The sequence below is a fragment of the Cynoglossus semilaevis genome, chromosome 8 (assembly GCF_000523025.1).
Source record: "Cynoglossus semilaevis isolate Cse_v1.0 chromosome 8, Cse_v1.0, whole genome shotgun sequence".
In the NCBI taxonomy this organism is placed as follows: Eukaryota; Metazoa; Chordata; class Actinopteri; order Pleuronectiformes; family Cynoglossidae; genus Cynoglossus; species Cynoglossus semilaevis.
This window is the reverse complement of record NC_024314.1, coordinates 8,651,442-8,677,976: the sequence shown is the minus strand read 5'-3', so window position 1 is coordinate 8,677,976 and position 26,535 is coordinate 8,651,442. Positions and strand designations below refer to the sequence as shown.

The window sequence follows — 26,535 nt, the reverse complement described above, 5'->3', positions numbered from 1 at the left end:
CCTTTCCATTTTCCCGGCTTTTTGCATTTAGAGACAAAACAGAACACACGTACACACATCTCTGTTCCAGATTCCAAGACAAGGCACTTAAATTATTAACACCTGGACTCAATATTTGGGTGGTGCAGCCTCTCTGTACTTATAGAACACCTACAGTTTCCACTAAATTCATGCATTCAGCAGCAATATCATGTTGCATAATTAGTTAAGTACTTGATTTTGAGAAATGTAGCCACACAAATGACTGGTAGCTGCAAGCTCAGTACCATGGAAGAACATTACCTTGGCCTTTCCTGTGATAAACTGTGGACTCCAGCATCTCTCATGTGTTGCAATTTATATCCAGTAGGCAATGCAGAGTCAATAAAGCTAGATGTATAACATTTTGGTATAAAACATGATTTTATTTATATATATATATATATATATATATACACATATAACACACCTGAAACAGTTTTTACACATGACAACAAAGACTTACATAAAGATGTACAAGAAATGTATTTTGCTGGATTGAAAATAGATTCAAATGAGTGACGCACAGTGACATTTGGTTGCCTGAGACATAATCCTGCTTAAAACTTCATGTAAGCAAATGACAAACGTGGGGATTAGATCAACAACACCTAATGAGATGAAGCACGAGAAATCATTAGCAGAGTCAACAGCAGAGCTGCACCCAGTACAGTTTGTGCTCCGGTATCTCATTTTGATAAAACAAGCAAATAAAACTCAGATGATTTGTGTAATCAAACGGTTGTTTAATGAGCAGCAGTACTGCCAGAAGTAATCCTTTAAATAATATAAAATAAAACTGTTAGTGGATAACAGCCCATGTTTTGGAATACTGTGATATGTACAAAATAAATGTCCAGGTTTTTTATAGTCTGGTTACATAACTATTGACATGGTTAAAGCTGTTTCAAGAGAAATGTATAAGCACACTGTGTACAAAACTGAGCTTTAGAGCTAGGCTCCACCTAGCTCCAAATTAGAGTCACAGTCTGCAATATACTTAAGCCCCCCACCCCCTTGGAAATGCAGACCACCGACAAGCAGTTATGGTAAAGTTGCTTGAATTATTTTGTTTTCTTGCTTTGGGATTTTGCTAGAACAGCTCTATTACAAGATACAGTACGAGTGTACAGATTTTTGTGTCTGCTGTTTGATCATTTCTATCTACAGAATATCAGTGTTGTGCTGACGCCTGCCTCTTGTCAGACCTGAAGGATTATGTGGAGCAGAAGAAAGCTCACAAAGCGGGTCAGATTTGTCACGGGACAATACAGATGAGGAGCAGACCATTATACAATGTGGAGGTATGGAGTCTGCTCCTAAAAGAGATGGATGCTGATGTTTTGAAAATTATTTATCTTATTACAAATATATATATATATCTCTTTCTCCATATGTATAGCAAATGACTCTTGCTGTTCTGCAAACATAATAACTAGTGTAGTCATCAGTTACCACGTCTAGCATGCATTACATTAAATTTTATGTACCACTTAAAAGAATTTTGCTCATCAAGTACAAGGAGTATGACCAACATTGAAATAGTAGCACAGTATCAGAAGATATGAATTTATTCCTAATTACTAATGACTAGATTATTTATCAACCAAAGCTAACTATATGGCAGAGTGGCAATTTATTGTGAATTTGGTAATCGATGGTTAAATCCAACTGAAACCACACACTAATGCAGTGGTTATCTGTTAAGCTAGGTGACTTTCGCACACTTCGGACTATATATATATATATATCCTGCATACTACAAGAGGAAGCCCAAGTACAAGCAGTGGTACGTGTACCACATATTGAGAACGACTGCACTTCATGTGATGGTAGCTTTGAAAGGACAAAAATGCTTATGTTAATATTATTATTTATATTGATCTCTTTTGCGCATATTTGTGGCGTGGCAAAGTACTGGGCGGTTTTAACGCAAACAAATTATCCTGTATAAATTAATACGGGTGGTGGAAGTATACATTTATATCTCGTGTATTAGCAGAAGTACTTAACTGTTTTTGTTGTGACTTTTACAGTGAAGGAGCCAGGTAAACAAAGCCCCGCCCACATTTACCTTAAATGTCCAAGGCACGGAATTATGATTGGCACAGGCTTCAGCTGCGATTCTGAGTCATGGCGGAGTTTGTAGTCTCGAGGAGGAGGCTCCTCAGGAGTTTCTACACTTTCCAGCATGTCGAGAGAACTTACTTTCAGGAAGAATAATTCTTTGTAGTGTAAACACAGTGGGGCCTTAAACGACAGGGACGTGTTTTTGTCTTTTTCCCGACGAGGACGGAGTAGGAGCTTCGTTGGGAAAATGTGTTGTCATCTCCGTGTAGTCAACAGCCTTGGGCAACAAATATGGCCACTTCTTGTGTATCCTTCAGTTTGGGTTGAGAACCGTCCCAACCGGGCCGTACGTAAGAGTTCCGCGGAGTTCTTTCGACTGTAGTCCGAAGCGAAGTTAACTACCAGGAAGATTACGCTGGATTTGTCCCGAAGCTGGTTTGGTTGAAGCACAGGCGGGTGGAGGGGGAGTGAGGAGCGACACGGAGAGAGTGCAGAGATGGAGCCCAGGCATAAAGAGTTACTGGAGAAATGCTACCAGAACTTAATGGAGTCACTAACAGACGTGGAGCGAGTGGTGGATGTTTTGTTTCACTGCGGGACACTCAGCCAGTCTGAACGCTACGAGCTGGGCAACAGCTGTTCGTCCAACTCGGAGAAAGTGGATCTTCTCCTGAAGATCCTGCTCAGTAAGGACACAGACTATTTCTCAGAGTTTTGTTCAGCCCTGGAGAAGACTCACCCTTACCTGTACTCACTGCTTCTGAATGGGTCTGGACCAGTGGATCACACGACTGGTGAGCAACGCTTATATATTTACCTTATTTTGACCACATCCTGCTGTAGCGAGTTATAAAGTGTATTTGAGTGTAAACATTTGTATTGTTGTTGCACGTTGATGATGGTTATGATTTAGTCAGGTCTAACTGCTGGCTGCTTTCATCATGACTTTATGAGTATTGATCATGAGACAGTGTGTATGACTGATATGACTCCTATTTTGTGCAAGTGGAGAGAGAAAGTCAGGTAAAGGCCCAAGCTTTTTTTTACAACCTATTAATGTATAATCAAACTGAATCACAAATTGTGTCTTGGTCCCACACTAGTGTCAGGTTGTGAGAAATCAGGTTCTGCCTCATTAAGACCAACCTCTGGTCCCCATGAGGGCTGCATGTCCCAACGGAGTTGGTGTTTACGACCTAACATGTAGGTAACAGGTAAGTATGCACATCCTAACCAAAATCTAAACGTCCATGATGACCATCTATTTCTGACGTTGCTTCAAGCAAGGCTACATTTAAACATTATTTATTATTGTTCAGGCAAGTACTTATTTACATTAAATACACAATTCCATACCAAGAGTGTCTGAATTTATCACGTCACTGGTCCTGACACTGGTCCTTGTTTATACAAGAAAAGGTCCTAAATAGGTAATAAAGAACATGTTTGTCAACATGCACCCACAGCACATTACTGTGGCTGTCACTGTTGCAACGCAGCTAAATGCAAAACCTTTCTGGATGTATTTAACAGAACTATAACACACAATCAATGCAGTGACAAGCAGTGCTGCCTGGAGAAAGGGGGCGGTGTGTGTGAGTGGTGGACTCAATAACCCACTGTCAAAGCCAAATAAATAAGTAATGTGGGTGAAGAATTAAAAGTGTGTTAATGCACACAATGCTGTGACTATCTTTTGAGTGCTCTGTGTTGTGTGCAGTCACAGATGAGAATGAAGGACGTGGGTTTTAATGAGGTCATGGTGCAAAAAACGCCAGCACTTTAAAGCTTTGTAGAAATGAATGAGCTGAAGCTATATTTAAAATTATAATCTCTTAGTTTGTTCAACACTGTCAATTAAAATGATCTTGCTGCCTATGTGTATTTCTAGTTAAAGTGGAATTATATTAAATAAAAAAAAAATTTAATTTCATTTTATTTAATTGTGCGGCCCCCAAGGTGCCTTTCAAGAAAAATTCTGGCCCTCTGCCAGACATAGTTAGTGACCCCTGTTGTAGCACAATTAAAAAGTTACAGATACAGTACTCTATATGTACGCTATTGTTTCTAAATGATACATTGGTTCAAAAAAGACATAGTACAATTGTTAGATAAATATATTTAATATATTTAATCAACTAGTGTTTGCTTTCATTGGTGCAATCGTGCAGTCTGTTTTAGCAGCCATTTATTGCCACTTAATATGTGAGTAATAACAAGTGTATGGAGCAAAGCCGACTTTCAACGTTGTAAAACAGTGTTAGTGTCTCTCTTTTCCTCAGTGATAAAATACCCCTGTTACAGTCGGTCAAACTCATAAAATCCTTACCGACAGATCAGTTTAAAAAAGAAACAAAGTTAGACTGTAGATTTGGTTTTTTTTAACCACAACACTGTAGTTGTTTTTGTTTTTTGTCTTCCTGCTATGACTCCACTGTTAGTGACAATACACATCATGCAGGCTGATGGGTAAAAACAGGACAGAGCAACTACTGATGGTCAGAATGTTAATTATATCCTGGTCAAAGACTGTAGCGCAGAGGCTGCTTATAGTGTGATGTGGGTAGTATCTGTTTTCTGGTGTGCTGTTAGAGTCATATAAGGCTGGGTTTATCATATTGAACTGCCATTACGTTCCATAGCAGTAACGATAACACTTTATTAGCCATGCTGAACCTGTATTGCAGTAAATGGCCTACTCTGACTTACTGTGTCAGTAGTCTTTGAACTGTTCTGTGTGATGTTAATGCATTAAATACACCATTATCATTCTCAGGCAGCATGGGGCTGTAGTCCAGTCAGCAAAACATATGCTCCGCAACAGACACGCAGTACACGCAGTCTAAAACAGAAGACTTTGTTTGGACTATAGCATGTACTGGGGCTGGTTGGACTCATCGGGTGGAGTCGTCTGCAGCTCTTTGCAGGTAGTCACATGGAACTGAGCCTCTTTTTGCTACTGGGCAGACTGGTTCCTCCACTGCACAGCCAAAAGAAGGGCCTTTCCCAAGGAAAACAGTAGCTTGTTACAGACTTTTATTTTTTTTAATAATACACACTTTCAGTAGTGTGATCACATTTCTCCCCCGTCACCCAGAATCCCAAGGGCCAATAGATCGGGAACACCTTTTGGAATCAAAACAACGTTCCATTAACAAGGGAGAGCTTCCCCAGACGCCTGTGGCCAATACAGTACTTTAAAAAAACAGGTCAACAGAGATGTGTAGCCCAGTTTAAAACGATCTCACCAGTGTAATGTCTCTGTGTTGTTAGTACGAGGGGATGTTTAAAATTGTGACTTATAACTTTTCTTTTTTTAATCAACAAAGATGTGTTTGTCATTTTAACACAAGCATGACTCCAGGCCTGACAGCAGATATTTTTTTGTTGATTATTCTCCACTCAAAGAAGAGCAGCAGAACAGCACCATATCACAAGGGTGTGTTTCATGACTGACGTATTCACATGTGCCACTGCAAAATGAGACTGATCCTAATCAGAAGGAAAGAGGAAAAAAGGTCTGATTTTAACTGCCACATTAGAGCACTCAGTTACAGTTAGGCCTCGAGATACGAGCTACCTGAAATACGAGTTTTCCAAGTTACGAGTAAGCTAGGAACAAACTATTGCAAGATTTTCCTTGTGATACAAGGAAACATGGAGTTATGAGTGTTCAACCAAGCTCCATTTTCCCACCCGACACTGTTGTGCAGTCCCGCTCACTGTCCCTTGCTTGGTTATTTTACCCATTATTATAACGATAGTGTTTTCTTAAGTATTATTTTATATTTATATATATATATATATATATATGTTTTTGATTTTTAGATGGGTTGTAATTTAATTAATTAATAGTATATTCCTGCAGGGCTGGAACCCCTTTATTGGTTTTTAGTTATTTTTAATGGAGTAAATGCAATTGAGATATGAGTGGATCAACACACGAGTGCTGTTGTTGAATGGATTAAACTTGTATCCCCACTGTTCTGCAAAAAAATTTTATTTACATAGATAAACATGAAGTAACAGATTGTCCAAACTCAGAGGTTGTTTGAATAGACAAAAGCCATAAATATTACAGTATTTGCTTAGTGACATTAACAGTATCACATTTTACAAAGTATTATTTAAGGAATGGGTCCTCAACAGGTGGTCCATGAATAGACTGCTGTGTTCTATTGTATTTTATTTATTCTGTTTTATTAACTTGGTTGTCATATTTATAACATTCATAATTAAAATGTTATAGTCCTGAAATTGGGGCAATTTTATGAAAAATGCCATGTTACCATTTCATTGTATCATTCTAACTAAGGGTTTGTGTGATCTGAAGAAAAGTTCAGTGTGGCTGTGTTAGTAGCAAAGAAATAAACCTAGATGAGACACTTGAGTGGTGAGGGTCAGGCCACAGTGAGGGCCAGGTCACATGACTTTTTCACAGAGCAGAAAAGTGAGAGAGCTATGACACACTGAACCTTGCTCATTGAGACACTCTTTGCTCAAACGGAGTCATGGGAAACTTAAGCTAGAGTGAGAACAAAGAGAGCTTGATCCATGGGATGCCACGGTTCCTGAGGCACATCAGTCTTTTTTTTCTTTCAGTACTTTGCTGGGAAAAAAGAGGGGTGAGCCATGTTCGCTGGGCTCCTTCCAGTTTTAATCAAACTCATGGTCTCCTTTAGTTAGTGGGAACTTGGCCAACTAGGGATTGATTTAGAGGACTGGGACCTGGGTAAATAGAAACGTTTGTCATGCCCAAGTTGAGTGTTAGACTTTACAGCTTGGTGGAAGTTGCTGATTGAACTACACTATACTCAACCCACATAAAGACTCCCCCCTGAAAATTAGTTTTGGCTTCTGCTGTGTGTTAAATACATCCAGTTGTTTTAGAAACATACTGGTTATTTGTTCAATGATGAGGATTAAGTTGACTTTGCATAGAGTAACCAGATTGATAGTCCACATAGTGATTGGATATATTTTGAATATCACGTGACTTCCTGCCTTCCTACAATGCGACATAACTCAATTTTTGCTAAAATAAAAACATCAGGGGAGTCTGACTTGCACTTGGGAGTCATAATGAATGACAAAAAGTATGGTACTAGTTCCTGTGCAAACCTGACATTTTGACCTTAACATGAGAGTGCAACAAAGTCCAACGCATACATTGAGTACACGTTTTAAAAAACAACTCAATTGTTTTTATGCTGTTTTTGTGTGATACTTGTACTCCTTCTAATTCTCTCTGTACAGTTAATTGTGTAACACTGAAGGCTATAAATGATGCTGGGGCTTTCACAAGGAGACTGTGTGATGTTGTCAGCGGAGATAAAAGGAGAGTCTCTGAGGCTGCAGCCTCTTTGGGGCCCTGGCTAGTCAGTATTCAAGCCTCCCTGACCAACTGATAATTAGCCTTACTTTGCTGTCAGCCCTGTCATCCAAAGTTGGGGAAAGTCCCACCTTATTATGCCTCCAGCTGGCCTTTCTTCAGCAAAGGTCCCTAAATGTAACCCAAGCTGCGGAGCCTTGATGTAGCGTACAATGCTGGAGATAATCATCCAGCTATAATGCAGACATGGTCGAGTACACTCAAAGCTGACTTTAATGTTTTTCTTCCCCTTGCAGGGTCCACTTACAGTGTCCTGTCCACCATGCCATCCGACTCTGAAAGCAGCAGCTCCCTGAGCAGCTTAGGTGAGTGTGGTGGTGTTCCAGGTGTTGAGTGGAAGCAAGGAAATGTTCTAAAGACCTATTCTTTGTCAGAGGAAGCAGAAAGAGGTGCTTAGAAGCCAACCTCGCTTTCCTAAACAAGCCATTGGTTTGTCGGTCTTTGGTTGCTGCCTCCTCAGACTCTGAGCACATGCAAGTGATTACACAGATGTGAGAAGGATTTAGACCCATACACATGCACACACACAGCTCAGTTTAGTAATGGTTTTTGACTGGAGGAAGGAGAACGGCGAGTTGTGATATGTTAATGATTTAATTGTGTTTTACAAGCATTCAACTTGTAAAAAATCACCAAAAAAAGAGAGAAAAGATATAAAATATAAACTGTATATTTGCTAGTTCCTTGTGTTGTGACATCCTTCCGACTGTATAAATGAAGTCATGGAGTCAATAGTTAGAGGCAGTACTACAGCAGTTAGCGTATATGTTTCCATGCAACAAACCTAAGTTAATCTACTGAGTTGACTTATCATTTGACACGACTCCCACAGGTACGCCAGCTCAAGCCTCCTCTCCTCCACCTGCCCACATGGACAACCACTCTGTCAACGAAAAGATGGAGACGGTCCTGTTCCAGCTCAGACATGTGACCCGTGAGAGGGACGAACTGCGTAAACGTCTGGCTCTCTCTTCACCCGGAAGCACTTTTGATGACTGCAGGTTCTCTCATGTGTTTTAATCACATGCCCCTTACTGTCTGTTTCCCTCTGCAGCATGTTTTTAATTACTCTTGACTTCTTTTGTTCTTCTGTGAGCACAAGGTCTGTAGGATGTTTCCTCAGACGTGCTGGTCTCCTCCAACTAGATGATATTATTAACGTGACTCTTATGCACTTTTGTTTTCTTTTTTTTTAATCCTCTCTGGGACACAGACCAAACTCAAAAGCAGGTCATGACTATGAGCGTCTGAAGCTGCAGTGCATGAAGGCGATGGCAGACCTGCAGTCGCTGCAAAACCAACATAGCACCACCCTGAAGAGGTGCGAGGAGGCGGTGAAGAAAGCTGACTTCTACCAGTGAGTAGAAAGCTTACAACAAGGCTTCTCTAAATGTTTTAACAGTTGCCACATTGGTGTGTTTACATGCACAGCTGACAGGCTTTGCTTTATGTTCGCTGACATTCATAGCAGATTGCATAGAGAGTGTTTTATTTATTTAATCTTTCTGGTTGTTGAGGAAAAGCCTTCTTAGTTGGATCTTCTCACTCTTTAGTTTTGCAAGACAAAGCTATATTGCTTCCATAAGTAATGCCCTTCTTGGAAGAGTTCATGACAAAGCACGCTTTGTATTCACCATCTGAACTGCGTGTGCATGGCACGACATCTGCACCACACAGATAATGTGATGAACATTTGTCGTCTGTGAGCCATTCCTTCGCGTCCCATCGAGGTGAAGAAGAGGCTGGTCTGTGTGTATGATTTAATGATGCCGCTCTGTGTGTAAAGTGTAGGAATACAACATCTGGCCGTAATGCAAGCGGACAGATGTAGGATTATTGTCACGTGCTTTTGGGCCCTGTTTGCAAATCAGAGAAAGGCTGTATTTAATATTGTTCTATTGTTATGAAGTGTATTCATTGAAAAGGGAGTTAGATGATGGCTGCTACACGTAACACATAGCAGTCATCAAAGATTATCTTTGCTTCAGTGACTCAGTCCAGAGTTTGTTAATGATAAATATCAGACCTTGAAATTTATATACCCTTTCATGTTTTAATTGCACCTTTGGGGTTATTTGTTGCTTATACCTTTAATCATACCTTTACACTTATAAATATCATTTAATAAATAAAATAAAATAGAACTTAGGGAACTCATTTCATGTTTTTTCCAATAAGACGTAATTCAAATTTTAAAACATTTTGCATCAAACCAGATAGAACTTGTGTTGTTGTCTCATCAGTACGCTGCACAGTCGTCTGGCCAGTGAACAGACCCAGATGAAGGAGGAGCTTGAGGCGCTGAGACAGGACAACATTCAGTTGGTCAGGGAGCATAACCATATGAAGCAGGCCTGTGAAGAGCTGAGAAGACTACATGATGAAGACCAGCGGGAAGTAGCCGATATGAGGATTCTGCACCAGCAGGTATCCAGGCAAATTATTCAGCCTTTCATATTGCAAGATTTAAATATATTGCAGATGCAGAGTCTGCCACTGTTCCACCTTCTGATACGTCTAAGTCATTTATATTGCCATCAGAATTTCACTCTTGAACACATCCACAACAGCTTCCATGTCCATGGAAAGTTTCAGGGGAAGTTTTCCAGTCTTAGACAAACTGCTGCTCAGTATAATAATATTAGATGTAGCCCAAGAATGTCATTAAAAAAAACACGTAATGTGAGCTCATAAAAGTCAGACGTCTGCCGTCACACAAAGCTGTGGTTAGTCCTGTTAATGTTTAAACAACAAACAGACGTAGTTGTGACTGGAGGCAAACTGATGGCCATGTAGTCAGGTGGTTTGGGTCCGGTTCAAACCACCCTTCTGTTTAAATGAGGGCCTTTAAAGCAGAGCAACAGGCCTATTAGAACAGAAACAAAATAGTTTGATACAAAACAGCCTTAGGTGGTATGTCTATATACTGTGCAATAAAATGTGTGTGTGTGTATGTATTTATATAAATATATATTTTATATATTTATTGAATATATATTAAAGATAATGTCACACCTAATTTTGGCAACCCATTATAAGTGGTTGTTCAGACATTACATTAGTTTACCCATATGACGTCTCTTCCAGGTGATGAGAGAGGGGTCATCTGATGTCCTCAACAAGCTGTACGACACAGCGCTGGATAAGTTAGAGGCCATGAAGAACGACTACGAGGCCCTGAGGAAGCGCTATAACGAGAAGACGGCCGGTCATAATGTGGACCTCAGTCGCCTGGACCAGGCCGAGGAGGAGAACCTTCGTTTGCAGAAACAGCTGGACCTTCTGCTGAAGCAGAGAGACGTCGCCATCCACTACCAGCAGCAATACTCCTCGTCTTTGAGAAGGTAGAACTGGAAATTCAGTAAATTCATTACAGTACAGAGTCAGAGGTTATGGACATAACTGCACCTGTTATATGTATCCAGCTAATTCCAAAACATTTCTAATCAGCTAGTTGTCTTCTGTCGGACAGCGTTATTGCTGTAGTTAAAGCTTCCAGACCATTCTGTAAGCGCAGAATGAGTCTCTGGCTTACAGACAAACCGTGCTAACAGAAATCTTTTAAACTTTCAAAACTGAATACTTGCACGCAGAGCCAAGGTCAATTCTGTCCAGTATTTCTTCCATTCTTTATTCAAGGCAGGTGAAGCCTGTTGGAAGAACACCTGCGCTCCTATTTTTATGCTTTCCTCATTGACTCAGGACCATTTTTTATATGGCCACTCCTTGTTCTCAGGAGCTCTTTAAACACAAATTGGAAATCTCTATGGCTAAAATAATCAGCAAAGAGAAACATATATATATATATATACATATATATATATATATATACATATATATATATATATATACATATATATATATATATACATATATATATATATATATGTATATATATATATATATGTATATATATATATATATTTTTTTTTTTTTGTTATGTGACAGATTTGACAGCACACATCAGGAACTGTCCAAGGCCGCTGCTCAGAACAAGGAGCTGCAGCGAGAGATGGAGCGGCTGCAGTCAGAGGCCACACGGCTGAAGACCCAGCAGCTCAAGGCTGCGAAGGACAGCGAAAAATACAAGGAGGAACGAGATTCCGTGATCAGTGAGTATCGTTTGATCATGAGCGAGCGGGACCAAGTGATCAAAGAGGTGGACAGACTTCAGACCGGACTGGAGGTGGCGGAGGCCAAGCTGAAGAATACTTCTTCAGAGAGACGGGTGGCTAATGAGGAGCTGGAGGCTCTCAGACAGGTACGGCTGAAAAAAAAGGTCCTTGTTTATACTGTTAGTCACCTGGAGTTATGTATGTAAGACTTCAAAACATTATTCAAAGACAGAGTATTGATTTTTTTCTAAAGAAGTTAACAAGGTATCTGGTAGAAAAGTGTAATAACTTAACCCTGTATCCTGAAAAGAATAAAAAAGTGTTTCATAATATGTTTTCCTCCTCCTGTGTTTAATGCTTTATCGTGAAATGTTTTGTTTTCTTGTCTTCTTAAGGAGTTATCTTCAGCTCTAGTCGACAGGGACCGGGCCATTTGTGAAAAGAACGAGCTGCTGGAGAAATACTGCCACGAGGTGAAGGACAAGGCCGAGGCCCAGAAAGAGCTCAGTCAGGCCTGCAAGGACATCGAAATGGTGCGAGAGGAGAGGGACGTGGCCCGCAAGGAGAGGACGGAGGCCATCATCCAGAGGGACCAGCTGTTGCGAGAGTATTACCAGGCTAGACAGGTAGCTAGACAGAGCGGAGATTTATTATTACAAATGGAAGGATTGATTTATTTCCCTGACAGTAATTCTCTCATCCAATCTCATGTGGTATTAGTGAATGTTTTTTTGCCGGCAGCTGGCAGCACCCTGCATGGTAGTTTGTTGTGATACATGCCTTTGTTGCACTAATTGTAGTGAAAGTCCTTAGAATCCTTCAGAAATCCTTCAATCCTCCCTTACAGAATTACCTGCAATTAGAGTGAAAAGGTATCGCATCTGAAATCAATAATTAACCTGAATGACGGTGCACTAAAGTGTAATGGGATCAATTCAGCTCTGGACCAATTAATGCGGTCTCTACATTTGACCGTCTCCCGACTGCAGAAGGACTGGACTAAAGAACATGTACTTTACATATGAAAGCAGACTTTCCATTAAAAGCCACATTTGTTATACACATTGGAAACCACCCTACTTGACCTTTGAACTCAGTTTGACCTCCGGCTATCTTGACAGGATCTTCATGGGTAATTGTTGCTTTTTACTTTGATGATACTGTGAAGTTTGCCCTTGAACCTGATGAGAAAAAACTATTAGATTTTAGTGATGTTTTCTTTCATTTCAAACACTCATGTCATGATGCCCTAAATCCTTCTTAAAGGCATATAGAAAAGCTTTTAGGCTGCATTAGAGTATATGATTTTGACCAGTTACTGGATTTGTCTGAGATAAATCAAAACCCAATACACTCGTATTTGGTTGTCAAATTGCTAAATTTGTCTGTTTTGATTTTTAGGAATTTTAATAAAATATATGTATGCTCATATCTCTTTTTCCAGAAGCAAGACTGTGCTACTATGGACATGGAACGTGCCAACAAGGAAATTGAGATGCTGAGGAAACAGTACGAGGCAATTTCTCAGGAGCTGAAAGAGGCTCTGCAGGAGGCAGAGGTCGCCAAGTGTCGACGTGACTGGGCCTTCCAGGAGAGGGACAAGATAGTGGCAGAACGGGAGAGCATTCGGTATGAAAATAATCACAGATACATCTGTTTGTTCCCATATACGGGAGAAGGGCAAGGCTAATGTAGTAGGACTCACGCCTGCCATCCAGAGGATTCTGAGTTCATTTCCACCTAGCATAAAACTAGGTGGACAAGCTGACAGAATTTTTTGGGAATTTTTTAGAGACAACTAAAAATGTAACTTTTTTGTAAATGTGCTTATCTGTCAGTACGTTATGTGACAACCTGAGGAGAGAGAGGGACCGAGCTGTGAGTGAACTGGCCGATGCTCTGAGGAATCTGGACGATATGAGGAAACAGAAAAACGATGCTGCACGAGAACTCAAAGAACTAAAGTAAATCCTTTAATCTTTTTTACATCTTGTCATCAACTAATTTCTTGTATACTATATTATGTTAAAAGTTAGATTTTATGTGAAAATGTTCTTCATTGCCCCAGCAAGATTGTCTGCCTTTTCCCCCCAGAACTGTAGTGACACCCAGTGGAGAAAATGTGCACTATTCTCAGAGCTGTCTAAACATTTTCATTGTTATTTTTGTTGTTGTTTGGTTTTGTTATGCAGAGAAAAGATGGAGGAACAGTTGGAAGTAGAAGCGCGGTTTCGTCAGTTGATGGCCCACAGTTCTCATGACTCTGCCATTGACACTGACTCAATGGAGTGGGAGACGGAAGTTATTGAGTTTGAAAAGCACAGAGTAAGAGCCACAGGGATTTTCAGTGTCACTTGTTTTTTCTGCGTGTTTCATTTTGATCGATTGAGCCGAAAACCCTTTTTTTCAGGACATGGATTTGAAAGCACTCGGATTTGAAATTGCTGAGGGCGTCAATGATCCATATTTACCTGGAGACAGTGGCATATTTGTCAGTAAGGTGGAAAAAGGAAGTATTGCTGAAGGAAGATTAAGGTACATCCCTGTGAAATATCATCAGCCCTTCATTAGGACAACAATTTTATTTCTTCATGCTGGTTATTACATTTTATTTGATTTGTTTTAAATAACAAATAAATGATCAGACGCTTGTCTCTGTCGTCCCTATACAGAGTCAATGATTGGCTGTTAAAAATTAATGATGTGGACTTGACCAATAAGGACAAGAAGCAGGTGATTAATGCTGTTCTGAGTGAAGAGGGAGTGATCAATATGGTGGTACGCCGAAGAAAGTCACTCGGGGGACGAATTGTCACTCCCATCCAGATTAACCTGGTTGGACACAAAGGTCAGCTTCAAACTTCAAATTAAAATTCCTTCATTATAAAATCATCCTGTTATTTGCTGTCTAGGTTGCAACTTTAACACCCCTCTTTGTCATTTTTTCCCTCTCAGATAGTGGCATAGGCCTGGAAGGTGGAGTGTTTGTTGCCTCTTTGGCTGCCAGTAGTCCAGCGACCAGAGATGGTGCCCTTACTGTTGGTGACAGACTCATAGCTGTGAGTATGGACCACAGAAATCTAGTTGTCTTTACATAAAGAACCATTTGGGTTTTTTTGTGTGTCTACCTATAGGTTTTGGACGCCAACTCTGCCATCTAGTGGCATTTCTCGTGACTTGTTTTCCAAATGATCTGAGGTTGCATAATGTTTATTTGTTTATTCAGTATTTTAAAAAGTGAATTACAGGTTTCCCGATATAAAGCCTTTTTTAAGTATTGGTTCATTATAAAATAATAAAAATAATTACTTGAAATTATATTTTGTTAACGTTCACAGATCAATGGAATTGCTCTTGACAACAAGTCACTCAGTGAATGTGAGTCTCTGCTTAGAAACTGTCGGGATTCTCTGAGCATCTCTCTTATGAAGGTGTGTTCCCTTTGGCGTTCACATATTTTGGTTTGACTTTAAGAGATTTTTTTTTTACAAACAAGTCTGTGTCTGTGAATTTAATTCATTGATAAAGACGAAGTTAAATGTTCTTTTTTTCCCAACAGTTTCTCCCACACAGTTGCTCTGGTCAGAGCTTATTTGAAAGTTTGAAAGACTCCGAAAAGATCTCCAGACTCCAGACGTGCGAGGTGCACACAGGGAACTGCAGGAATCTGAAACACAACTGCTCCACACAAACTGACATATGCAGCTGTGACCTAGGCTGCAGAGGCAGGCAAGGGAGCAAGGATACGGGAGACTCTCAGGACAGCAGCACCAACGCTCCTTCTCCTCACCAGACCTTCTCCAACAGCTCGCTGCACTCTCGCTCTCTCTCCACATCATACACCCCCTCAGAACCTCATCCAGACATCTGCTACAGGCGGCAGGACGTTCAACATCGACCATACACATTCACCACTGTGATCACTGAGCGCACCTCACCAGGGATGGCTCCCCAGACTCTGGAACGAGTACAGAACTCGCCAGCCAAGCCAAGTGGAGGCACATGGCCGAAAGTAATAGCTGGTGCTTCAGTCCCGGAGTACGCCCAGCTGTCCATCTACAAAAAACCCAAACAGAGGAAGTCCATCTTCGATGTGAACATGTTCAGGAGACCTGAGGTGCAGCCAAAGCTGGATTACATGTCTGTTTCCCAGCTCCCCAAACACTCGCCACAGAGCTCAATGTCCGAGTCGGCCCAGACCCCTCCCACCCCGCCTGCTAGAAGTGACTCTTTCAGGTTCAAACATCGGCATCAGAACAGCTCTGCCTCAGACTCGACCATCACCACTGATACTCCTCCTGCTTCTCCTGGTCAACCTACTGGACCACAGGATGAAGGAGAGGCAGGAAGTCAATTTTATTACAGTGATGCTTCTCCAGGAGAGATGAAGAGCAGTGCCAAAAAAACAGCCGCAGACGAGGGTGGTGCGAACAGGGCAGTGGGGCAGGAAAAGAGGAGATTTCGACCAAAATCTGCTCCAGCGCTGCGTAGAAACATGACTCCACTTCACATCCCTGTCCCCATGCAGGTGATTCATAGACTTACACTTGATATGCCTATCTTTTTTAATTAGAAAACATAACTTAAATAATTAGTATTAACTGATGAATAAAAATAAATTGGATGCATCCTTTGACCGATTCACTTGTTCCCTGCAGGTACAAAGTTTCTCCAATGATGAGTACTCCCCAGAGCCTGGAGATTTGTTGCGCTTTTCTCCTATGAGAACAAATCGGTACAGCATGCCATTTGCCCCTCCAAGCTACAGCACCATTACAGCACGTAAGGCCTCTTATCAAGTAAACAGCTAGCTGTGGGGTTTGGAATATGCTTACTGTTTAGTGTTTTTGTTTTTGTTTTTTTTTAGACTCCACACAGCGAGGTCTGGCTCCGTGTTCTGCTGTGACCGCTGTGATGAGAAATCCAGTCTTCACTGCCTGGAGCCACGAGATCCAAAACAACAACAACAACTCTCCCCCCACTCCAAGTTCAGAAGTCCATCAGCATGCACATGCAAGGTGTTTATTTCTCCCAGTCCAACCACTTTCCAGACATTGATATGTCAACACAACTCCAAATGGCAAAAGTCGGGAATATAAAGAGGAATATGAAATCCACTGTAATCACGTTTGTTTTATTTCTTATATTATTATTTTTAATCATTATCAACAACAATATTTATATATTTAAAATGGCATGGTTATGGATAAATTATATCTTATTCTGACGACATCATGGAGAAACTTACTGAGGCCATTATCTCGACTCCAGCCCTCAGCATCAGTGTCGCCTCAGTCTGGATCTCAGCCACAAGCGAGCCGGGGAGTCGACAGAGACAAAATGCAGCCAGCAACCTCACACCACCAACTCGCTACCTTCAAGTGCCAGGCTGGGTATGTACAGTATGAAGTTGAAGTCCATCATATCCAACATTGTATTTCAAAACTATGTGCTTAATTATGATACAGCACCTAATGTACTCGCTGCTGTACTGTAATCGACATGATGGCCAAACAACACAAATTTGACAGGCGAATGCTTTGTTGTTCATTTTTGATTTGTCATTTGTACACGTTTGTTTAAACATTTTGTGATTCAAGAAAGACATGATTCATTTTGTTTTGTTGTCAAACTTGGGCCGAAATTTAAAACCCAGTCTGAGTTGTGGGCCGCACAGAATTAAGGCCTGCGGGCCTTGAGTTTGACACTTGGGCTTAGTGGTACATTTTCTATTGTTTAAAAATATGTCATTGCCCCACAGACTTTTGTTGACTATTTTCATATGTAAAGTTTTTTTTTTTTAAACGTAAGTGACTCATTTGTTTGTGATAGGATGAACAAACACCTTGTTTTTTTTCTTCAGGCTCCTTGAGTACTTTACAGTTTAAGGCGGAACGGATTAAAATCCCTCCAGCTCGTTATCCCCATTCCTCTGGATCTGACAGAGGTACTGTTGAGGTTTTTTTTTGGTATTTTTTCCATGCAGTGAACACATTTCTCTACACCCTTACTTACACCTCTCTGTTGTCTGTCAAGGTTCTCTCACACATTCAGAGTGTAGCAGCCCAACACCTCCAATATCTCCCGTCAACATGGAGACATCGTCTTTCAGCAGCAGCCAGTCACAGAGTTCCATTTCCACCCAGCCAAGGATATCAGTCAGTCCTGCTCCTGTTTGCGACAGGAGGAAAGATGGGTGAGGCTGGCCGCTGGTCGCTGTTGTTGTAGTGTCATCATTCAACAGAACATGACATGTTTTCCACAATTTGTCTGTGCTTCTGTCTGGCCTAATGTGATTAAATGGCTATACAGCAGTAAACAAGGCTGTGAGCTTCCAGCTCATACACATGACTCATGACTTCACCATCTATCACTGCATCTCTATCTGGCTGCAGCTGTTCACTGCAACCTGAAAATCTCTCTCTGCCACAACTCTGTTGTCTTACTCTAAGATATGTTTCTTATAGAATCAGCTGCATGTAACTTACATTGACAGTTAAGTGTGAACACAATTTAAGAAATGTAAGTTTTAAACTTGTCAGTCTTTTGGTCTGATCTTTTTTTCTTTACTGTGAAACTTTAAAAGCATATATCCCACCAGCATCAGCACCCAGTACAAAAAAGTGAATCTCTTAGCTTTGAATCCATTTAGTCTTATCCTTTTGTCCCTGCTTTTTATTTATTCATATTGCTGTTGAATTTTGTATGATTGCATGACTTGGAGTCACAGAGGCTCTTGGCACATCTGCCATTTCTTGTTAAGACTAGATGGCATTGCATCTTGGACGCAAATCATTTCCTCTTAGCTGTGTTAATGTTAACAACTATTTGTTGGCAAGAGTAACTATTCAGGCTGTTATTTTGAATTTCACTTTAATGGTTCATAATTGCATGCCATGTCCTTTAGACCAGTGACTATCAACAGGCGGCCTGCAGGCAGAATCCAGCCCGCCGAGCCGTCCAATCCTGCCCACAACTGGATTCCAAAGTAAACATCAAATGATAATTTTAGACAAAAATGTGATTTTTATTTTATTTTATTTGATTGTCCGGCCCTTATGGTGTCTGTCCAGAGAAATCCTGGCCCTCAGACAAATGTAGTTAGTGACCCCATGCTTTAGACAACAGTATTGCCCATAGATGTTATAATTCTTTTATTGAATATTTTTCTCATAGTCCATACCTGGAGGAGCCACGTAGTGTGACAGTGCAGAAAGGAGCTGAACCCCTGGGTATTTCAATCGTCAGTGGGGAAAACGGCGGCGTATTTGTGTCCAAAGTGACTGCTGGCAGCATCGCACATCACGCCCGCTTAACATATGGAGACCAGCTCCTGGAGGTACCAAGGCCTCAGCACATTGAATAATACCAGCTGTGTTCAGTTTATTATGTTGCTTCTAATTAATTACTGCTGTTTACAGTTCAATGGGATCAACCTCCGGAACGCCAATGAGCAGCAGGCACGGCTGGTGATTGGGCAGCAGTGTGATACAGTCACTATTCTGGCTCAGTATAACCCTCACATGTTTCAACTGGGCAACCATTCACGTTCAGGGTGAGGATATTTATGCAGATGTCATAATATATGTGTCATACGTATATACATTTTAAATTATTGGAATACAACTTATTTCTGTTCGTCTCTGTTCTCAGATCACGTATGGAGTCCTTAAGCAGCCAGCCGACACTTCAAGGCAGCGGGGCCACCACTCCAGACAACACGGGTGTCATAGATATGTTTGAAGAACACGATGATGGCGCAACTGTCACCAGTGCTAACAACTCATTTCGGTTAGAGAGTTATTCCTAAACTGCATCTCACAGCGGAGGCTGGAAAATCAATCCTAGTGTGATTTTTATTATTTTTTGTGTGTGTGTTAGACTTGCTACCTTAGGTTCATGCAGGGCTGCAGAGCCTCGGCTGGTAAGGCTGAAGAGGATTCATGGGGAGCTGGGAGTTCAGATCTGTGGAGGAAACCTGTTTGGTATTTTTGTGGAGAGTCTGGATGACGACAGTCCTGCTAAGAGTCCTGACGGCCTGCAGCCAGGGGACCTGCTGCTGGAGGTGCCTGCAGCCTGTCACATTGCTATCATATATGCATGGTGCATTTATAATACAACACACTTGGGCAGTTGTTATGAACAAATAATTCTATTTTAGTCGTTCTCTATTTAAACATTCACAACACGGACATAGGTTTATGCGTAACGGTTAAATAATTTAAATGTCTTCTGTCTTCACTGTTTGCAAACAGTACAACGGAACGAGCATGAAGAATAAAACTAAAGAAGAAGCTTATTTGGAAATGTTAAAACCAGCAGAAACAATCACCTGTAAAGTACAGAGCTACGCAGACCACCTGGCTACAATCAAAGACACTCCAGGAGATGGATTCTTTATAAGGTTTGTGAAGTTTGAAATTAGGTTTGAGTCAAATAATTAGTTACTTCCTTATTAAGCCAACAAACTTTTATGTTTCTACTTAGAACACTTTATGAGAGGGTTGCTGAAGTAGAACAAGAGCTAAGCTTCAAGAAGGACGACATCCTGTATGTAGAAGACACTCTTCCTAACGGAAGCTTCGGCTACTGGACGGCATGGCGACTTGACGAGAACGCACACAAGCTGGAGCGAGGGCAGATCCCAAGTAAATACATGTGAGTGAGGCCTGTAGTGTCACTCGTTTAGAGAAGCATGTTCTGGATGTATTTATCCTGTGTTAAGAAGAGAATGTTTTGAACAGAATGGACCAGGACTTCTGCAGGAGACAGAGCATGGCTGATATGAAAGATGACGGCAGCACCAGCAAGACGTTGTCTGCTGCTGCGCGGCGGTCCTTTTTCCGGCGAAGGCTTAAACACAAACGCAGCGGGTCCAAGGATGGGAAGGATTTGATGTCGTTGGACTCTATGAGCACAGATTCGTTCCCCATCACAGAGGGTAAGGCCCCAGCTGAATGTCCCGTAATCCCGTGAGTTTGAGTTTGAAAATATTTGACGCCACTGTCAATCATGATGACAAAACTAAAAAGTTTTATGTGCTGGTGTTGTTGTTATTTCCCATGTTCTCTGCTAAGATGCTGGGAACCTGATGTATCAGCAAGTACAGAAGGTGGAGGGCTCGTCTCCCAGGCCAGTGCTGATTTTAGGACCACTGGTGGAGCCCTGTAAGGACATGCTGGTGAAGGAGGCTCCTGCTAAATTCTGCCGCTGTCTGCCAGGTGAGCATGTCACCGGTCTGTAGTAGAATTGTCAATATCTGCGCTTCTGTCAAGGTGACATTATGAATCATTAAAACTGGTCCTAATGCCATGTGTTAGGTAAAAAAGAACAGAACAGGAAAAGAAAGTGCGTCTGAAGTTTCATTGATTTTTGCTTGCAGAGATTATGAAGGCCTCTCAGCAGGCAATAGAGCGAGGAGTGAAGGACTGTGTGTTCATCGACTACAAACGTAGGAGTGGCCATTTTGACGTGACGACTGTCGCCTCAATAAAGGAAATCACAGAGAAGGTAAAAATAAAAACCAGTCATTAAGCATCAGGTTAAAGTCTTCAAACCTAGGACAGCATATGTAAAAGTATTTTATTAATGTCAGAGCTGCTGCCACGAACCATCACAGAACCAGTTTTTAATTTACTTTTTTCTTTCCCTGTAATAGGACTGTCACTGTTTGCTAGACATCGCTCCGTACGCCATGGAACGCCTTCACAGCGTTCACATCTACCCGATTGTCATTTTCATTCGCTACAAAAATGCCAAGCAGATAAAGTAAGTTTTTTCCTCCCAATGTCTTACATTTAAGGTCTAGAACAATGATCATGACTATCAGTAATGCCCACTATGTATGACTGTATTTGAAAAAAAAAAATAGAAAAATGCTGTGCCTCTGATAGACATTGTTGTTAACCTCTTGTCTAGAAAATAAAAATAATCAATTCACCTAAATTTGTAATTATATATAATATAAACTGTAATATAAACCTCAACGATCAACTGGTTTTATCTTGTAGTTTTTTATATTTACATTCTTATGCAATTGCTGCACTTCAATGCATACCGTCCTTAGAAATAGTTTAGAATTTTTGGGTGTGTAAATAAACTTGAACTGTTCCAATAACCTTCTCTGTCCAGAGGAGGTGCACAAACCTCCTGCTGCTTCCCCAATCATGTTAATCCTGCAGGCACAGCAGTTCATGAAACTAATTTAATCAGCTTCATTTGTTCAGTAGTTCTTCTTTACCGCCTCCGAGGTTGAAACAGGGAGACTTAGCCAAAAGACTCCAATTCTTTTTCAATATCAGGTCAGAGTCTACTCAGCCCCTGGCGTGGTGCCTCACAGACTCGCAGCAGAAACATTCTTTTCTCGGCCACACACTAACTTTGCATCACTAAAATCCATAAAGTGGTGCAGCGAGCAAAAACAAAGATGGAGATTGATTCTTTCTAAGCCTGTGCTGTCATCAGCTGAGTGCCAGCTGTCCAGAGAGAGCGTGTAGGATCTGTGGCTCGGCATCACAGCGTGGGTGGCTGCAGCACTCTGTGCCCCCGTTCAGAGTGGCCGCCACAAACACACCTCCCACCTCCCCTCGTGTCTGCTGCAGTGAGACAGAAGCTCTGGCTTTTACATGGGCTTTTGTCCTGTGGGAGTCATGAGCAGACCAATATGTTGAGTGTGTGTGTGTGTGTGTGTCTGCACTGAGTACCAGAGAGAAATGACAGTGTGATTGTTGTTGGGTCAAAGGCTCCCAGTGGATGAGGACTGAAGAGAGAGGCAGTGGGCTGGAAGGATTTCTCTTTGAGTTTCTACTCTGTTGCAGCTTGTTTATAGTCACTCATGTGTGCAGTCCCTGATGAGGCCCTGGTACACTGTCTTATTGCAGTGGTCCCCCACCTTTTCTGTACTAAGGACCAGTCGGCCACTACCATGGACAAGTAGCGCCATTTTGTTCTTCTTTTATCTTTTGTCCAAAAAACTTATGTTTTTAAAAACTTTCATGAAAATGACCAGATTGTCTTTAAATCAAGTAAATGATTAATTATTTCTCTGCTGCATGGTACCAAATGACTTAGGGGCCTCTGTGGACCAGGGGTTGTGGACCCTTGATTTATCGTCTTCTGCCGTGTGTACTGATATAAAGATCAATAACGAGTTTTTAGAAATGTGCTTTTGCATTACTTTCTAGCTTGTTTTAAATGTGTGGAATCTGCCTCTCTTGATGTGCCGTCAGGGAACAGAAGGATCCGCTGTACCTGCGCGATAAACTATCACAGAGACATTCCAAGGAGCAGTTTGAGGTGGCACAGAAAACGGAGCAGGAGTACAGCCGCTTCTTCACAGGTAGGAAGTGACTTTGACGCACAAATCATTTCTGTGTCTGTTCAAAGGCAGTAATTAAATATAGATTAGTGTAGTGTAGACTTTAATTATTGGGTTATTCTTAATAATCTAGTAGGTATTTTAATTGTTAAATGATGTTATCGCAGCATCAGAGAAATGCTTGCTGATCACACCGTGTGGCAGTGATCTGTGCAATACACTGAGACCTGGGAACTGTGTTTGTCTCTTTCATGTTGCATGATAAATGATAAATGTCAATAAGGCCGAGGCCGAGTCTGAGTCTTTGCAGAGCTCGTAGCAGTATTCTGACCCTTCCTGTTTTCAAAGGTGTCGTCCAAGGAGGCAGCGTCTCCTACATTTGCACTCAGATCCTGACCATTGTGGAGCAGGAGCAAAGTAAAGTACTGTGGATTCCACACGGAGCACCTTAGAACTTTCACCCAATCACTCATTTTGTTTTAAACTTCTATTATGGGTCGCACGGTGAACGGGTGCACTCAACTCCAATTCTCTTCACCTGCACTGACGAGGATGGTGTAAATATTTCCACTGCAGTAGAGTTGTACTGTACCACACATAGCTTTGTTTACACTAGCACTTGTTACTTGAACGTTCTATTCCTCCTTAAATCTAGTAGCACTTCCTTAATTGAACCGTGAGTAAGTCGGACTGGACCATAGGAATATACATGGATGCAAACTAAAGACTTAATTCTGGATATGAAGAAACTGGGAGCAGTGTGCTCCTCTCTATATATTTATGTGTTTATTTTCTCTCCTGCCATTTATTTATCTAAACAGTTTAGTGATGTCGGATACGAACGTTTGTTATACAAATGAATTTATCTAGTCAACAGAAAGGAGATTTGTATTTCTAGAAGAAATCGGGGCAGGTTGGCTTCCTTCTGTTCTTTTTCTCTTACCCTGTGTAACCAGATCTTTGAATGTTGACATCATTTCAGTGCTAAGACTAATAATGTGCCAAGCTAAACATATTTTAATCACTTTACATTCTTTTTTATTATTAACTGCCATAATGATTCAAACTACAGGTATGTTGGTGTAACCAGTTTACTCAATTGTTTTGTGTTTGTTGTTGAATATACTGTTTCTCAAGTGTACTTTTAAGAAGGGATTATTTGTTTCCCGGGTCATGGTCGGCTGTCACTACATTCACCTTGATTATTGCAGTGTCAACATTTCATGATAAAGCTGGACGAAACCTCAGCAGTAGGTCATGAAGGTTCGTGTTTCTATAAAATATTAAAACAACCACTGCAGTTTATGGGATGCATGTTGTCACTGTGTGTCTTTTGAAATGCTGAGTTTATTCTTACCTAATTAGTTGCTTTTCACATTTACAAAGATGGCGTGTTGAACAGATTTGACTCTTTCTGACCTGGACACATCGATGGAGCGGCAGCGCAGTCATCGGGAAGAAACCTCCACCCTTTTGAGAAGTAAAAGGAAAGGAAAGTGAACTACTTTTCATTGTGACACTGCACACCACTGCACACACTCTGCATTTAACCCATCACCAAGGTGAACAGTGGGCAGCTTTAAGGGGGAGCAGTGTGTGAGGATGGTGCCATGCTCAGAGCACCTCAGTGGTGACTTGGCAGCTGGTGGACTTGAACCTGAAGTCCGCTTTCTTAACCTCTAAGCCACCACTGCTCCCCACTCTTCTCTCTGGTTCTTTCCCAACAGCAGTGAACAAAGAGCAGAGATGTAGCCGCTCTGCTCCGCTCAGCCGGCTGCAGTCTGTTCACTAGTCTGTGGTAAAGGTTCATCTTTGTTCGCTCTCTGCTCGGTTAGTTTCACTTTTTAAATTGCTTTTCATGCACTGGTGACTTCCTAAATGTGTCAGGTCATCTGGGAAAAAAAACTTATCTGAACATATGAAAGTTGAATGTGGTGCTCCCATTCGTGAAGAACATTTGCATACCACCTCATGGCTATGGAAATGAATCTTCAAATCTTCAACAACAACAACCCGTCCCTCTCATACTCTTCTGCTACTGCTCACTGTCTCAAACAGTACCACAGTTCCTACCTTGGAGCCCTATTAAATACTTTCTCTAAATCCACAAGACAGTGCTGCTCTTTCTGGCCTTCTCTGCAGGCAGTCTATTAAGCAAAACCTGAGTCAGTAGTACTTCTTCAGGGCATAGACCCAAAGAGCTGCTCACTGATCTGTGCCGTTTTAGTGCTTGCACTGAATGAGACTACACGCACTTGACAGTAAAGATTCTGGTAGATCCTGAAAAGTACATTTATATTAGACTCAAATTCCATTAAGTTAAAAACCTTGTCAAATTATGAACCAATATCTAGTCATCCTTTGGTGTCACATGTACAGCAACCTTTTTTCTTTCTTTTTTTTTAAAAAATTTCCACTTGCAAGTGTCAGGTTCCTAATGGGTTTTGGTTTTCACATAAAGAATTGGTCGTTTGAAGTACCAGCTAATGAGAAAATTAGATTTACAAATTTATCTTCTCCCTTTAATTCCTTTACATGGTCACAGGGGAACTGGAACTGGTGGCAATAGGCAATAACCACTGTGTAAATCTATGGTGTTTGTTATATCTGCCAACTTTTACACCAGGGCTCTCCTCAAAGACCTCAAGGTTCAGTGCGTTATTTGTCCACCAGGTGGCGTAAACCACAACCAGTGCAGGTGAGAAATTGTTTTCACACCACTTTGTCACATCTGCTTATAATAGAAAAAACACTTTTTTTACTGATTGGCGAGATGTTAATTGTTTTGAATCAGATCCGCAGTTATGACGCTGCTTTATGTACAGAGCACTGCTCTTTGTCCTGTTACTGTCATTTTGTAGTTTTAAGGAGTCCATAAAAACAAAAACTACTTCTTATTTTTTTTATCTTATATTTCAGTTAGACAGCTACTCTGTCTATCCTGCAATTAAAGCAAAGGAAATGCTTAATACTTAATGAAAACTTAATACTAAAAAATGAAGCAGGTGGAATTCTTTTGTCTGTGTTTTGTAATTTGACTTCAGCGTTTGTCATTCAGTGTAAACCCATGCCCCCACATGTAGGTGTTTGACGGATGTGACCACAAAGTAACAGTCATCAAAGATGGATGAAGCGGTCACTATAAATAACCAAACATCCAGATAAGCATCGACGTCGACTATTGATGGCTCCTCCTCCGTCCGCCACCTGTAAATCTGCGGTGCCATCTTCCACAGCGACTGGATGTGACAGGCAGCTTCCAGAGCCGCAGCAGCGGGGACAGGGCGTCTGAAGACCGCTGCTTGTTTCCCGACGAAGCTTTCCTTATAATAAAGATCGGCTCAACGCGACTTTTGACGCAGGCGGCAGCGCATTCAACAGGGCGCGGAGCCCCTGCAAGCTGGAGGTGGAGGAGTGATCCATCCATCCATCCACTGACAGGAGAGGACTTTCATTTACCACGCTGTAAATTCACGAGCGCTGTGCACGCAGTCGTGAGTTCACTATAACTTTGACGGACGCTTTATTTATTGTTATTACGCGAGCACTGAAAGTAACGCGCAAGCGCCGCCAAGGAGGGCGCATCATATAAGGCGCACGACTGAATCTGCATTTCAAAGGAA

The 26,535-nt window shown here is 41.3% G+C and overlaps 1 protein-coding gene across 4 annotated transcripts; it reads left to right on the top strand.

Annotated features, from left to right (window-relative positions):
* The first annotated feature begins 1,943 nt into the window (after positions 1–1,943).
* Positions 1,944–26,535, top strand: LOC103381913 (disks large homolog 5). 4 transcript variants are annotated; one of them, XR_521851.3, is made up of 35 exons: positions 1,950–2,882; positions 7,717–7,785; positions 8,313–8,481; positions 8,694–8,837; positions 9,724–9,907; positions 10,568–10,824; positions 11,429–11,741; positions 11,991–12,221; positions 13,040–13,224; positions 13,434–13,559; positions 13,788–13,920; positions 14,006–14,130; positions 14,268–14,443; positions 14,551–14,654; positions 14,934–15,026; positions 15,155–16,123; positions 16,254–16,377; positions 16,463–16,613; positions 16,867–16,988; positions 17,459–17,542; positions 17,632–17,791; positions 18,503–18,583; positions 18,772–18,934; positions 19,017–19,150; positions 19,249–19,386; positions 19,477–19,660; positions 19,851–19,999; positions 20,083–20,253; positions 20,340–20,536; positions 20,673–20,816; positions 20,978–21,105; positions 21,254–21,363; positions 22,824–22,933; positions 23,261–24,175; positions 24,299–26,535. XR_521851.3 is itself a non-coding variant. In XM_008314508.3 (34 exons), exons 1-34 carry the CDS (start codon positions 2,585–2,587, stop codon positions 23,362–23,364), a joined length of 6,030 nt encoding a protein of 2,009 aa, XP_008312730.1. In that variant the 5' UTR covers positions 1,950–2,584; the 3' UTR covers positions 23,365–24,276. The 4 variants fall into 4 exon arrangements, 2 of the variants coding, with proteins under 2 accessions (XP_008312730.1, XP_008312731.1); XM_008314508.3 differs by lacking the exon at positions 24,299–26,535 and having other exon boundaries at positions 23,261–24,276; XM_008314509.3 differs by lacking the exons at positions 18,503–18,583; positions 24,299–26,535 and having other exon boundaries at positions 1,952–2,882; positions 23,261–24,276.

What these genes read in the sequence shown, in the direction of transcription:
- LOC103381913 (XM_008314508.3), top strand. Translation starts at nt 2,585, where the DNA reads ATGGAGCCCAGGCATAAAGAGTTACTGGAGAAATGCTACCAGAACTTA. An exon ending in GGCAACCATTCACGTTCAGG is followed by an intron (nt 19,151 to 19,248) that starts GTGAGGATATTT and finishes CTCTGTTCTCAG; the next exon opens with ATCACGTATGGAGTCCTTAA. An exon ending in ATTCTGCCGCTGTCTGCCAG is followed by an intron (nt 20,817 to 20,977) that starts GTGAGCATGTCA and finishes TTTTGCTTGCAG; the next exon opens with AGATTATGAAGGCCTCTCAG.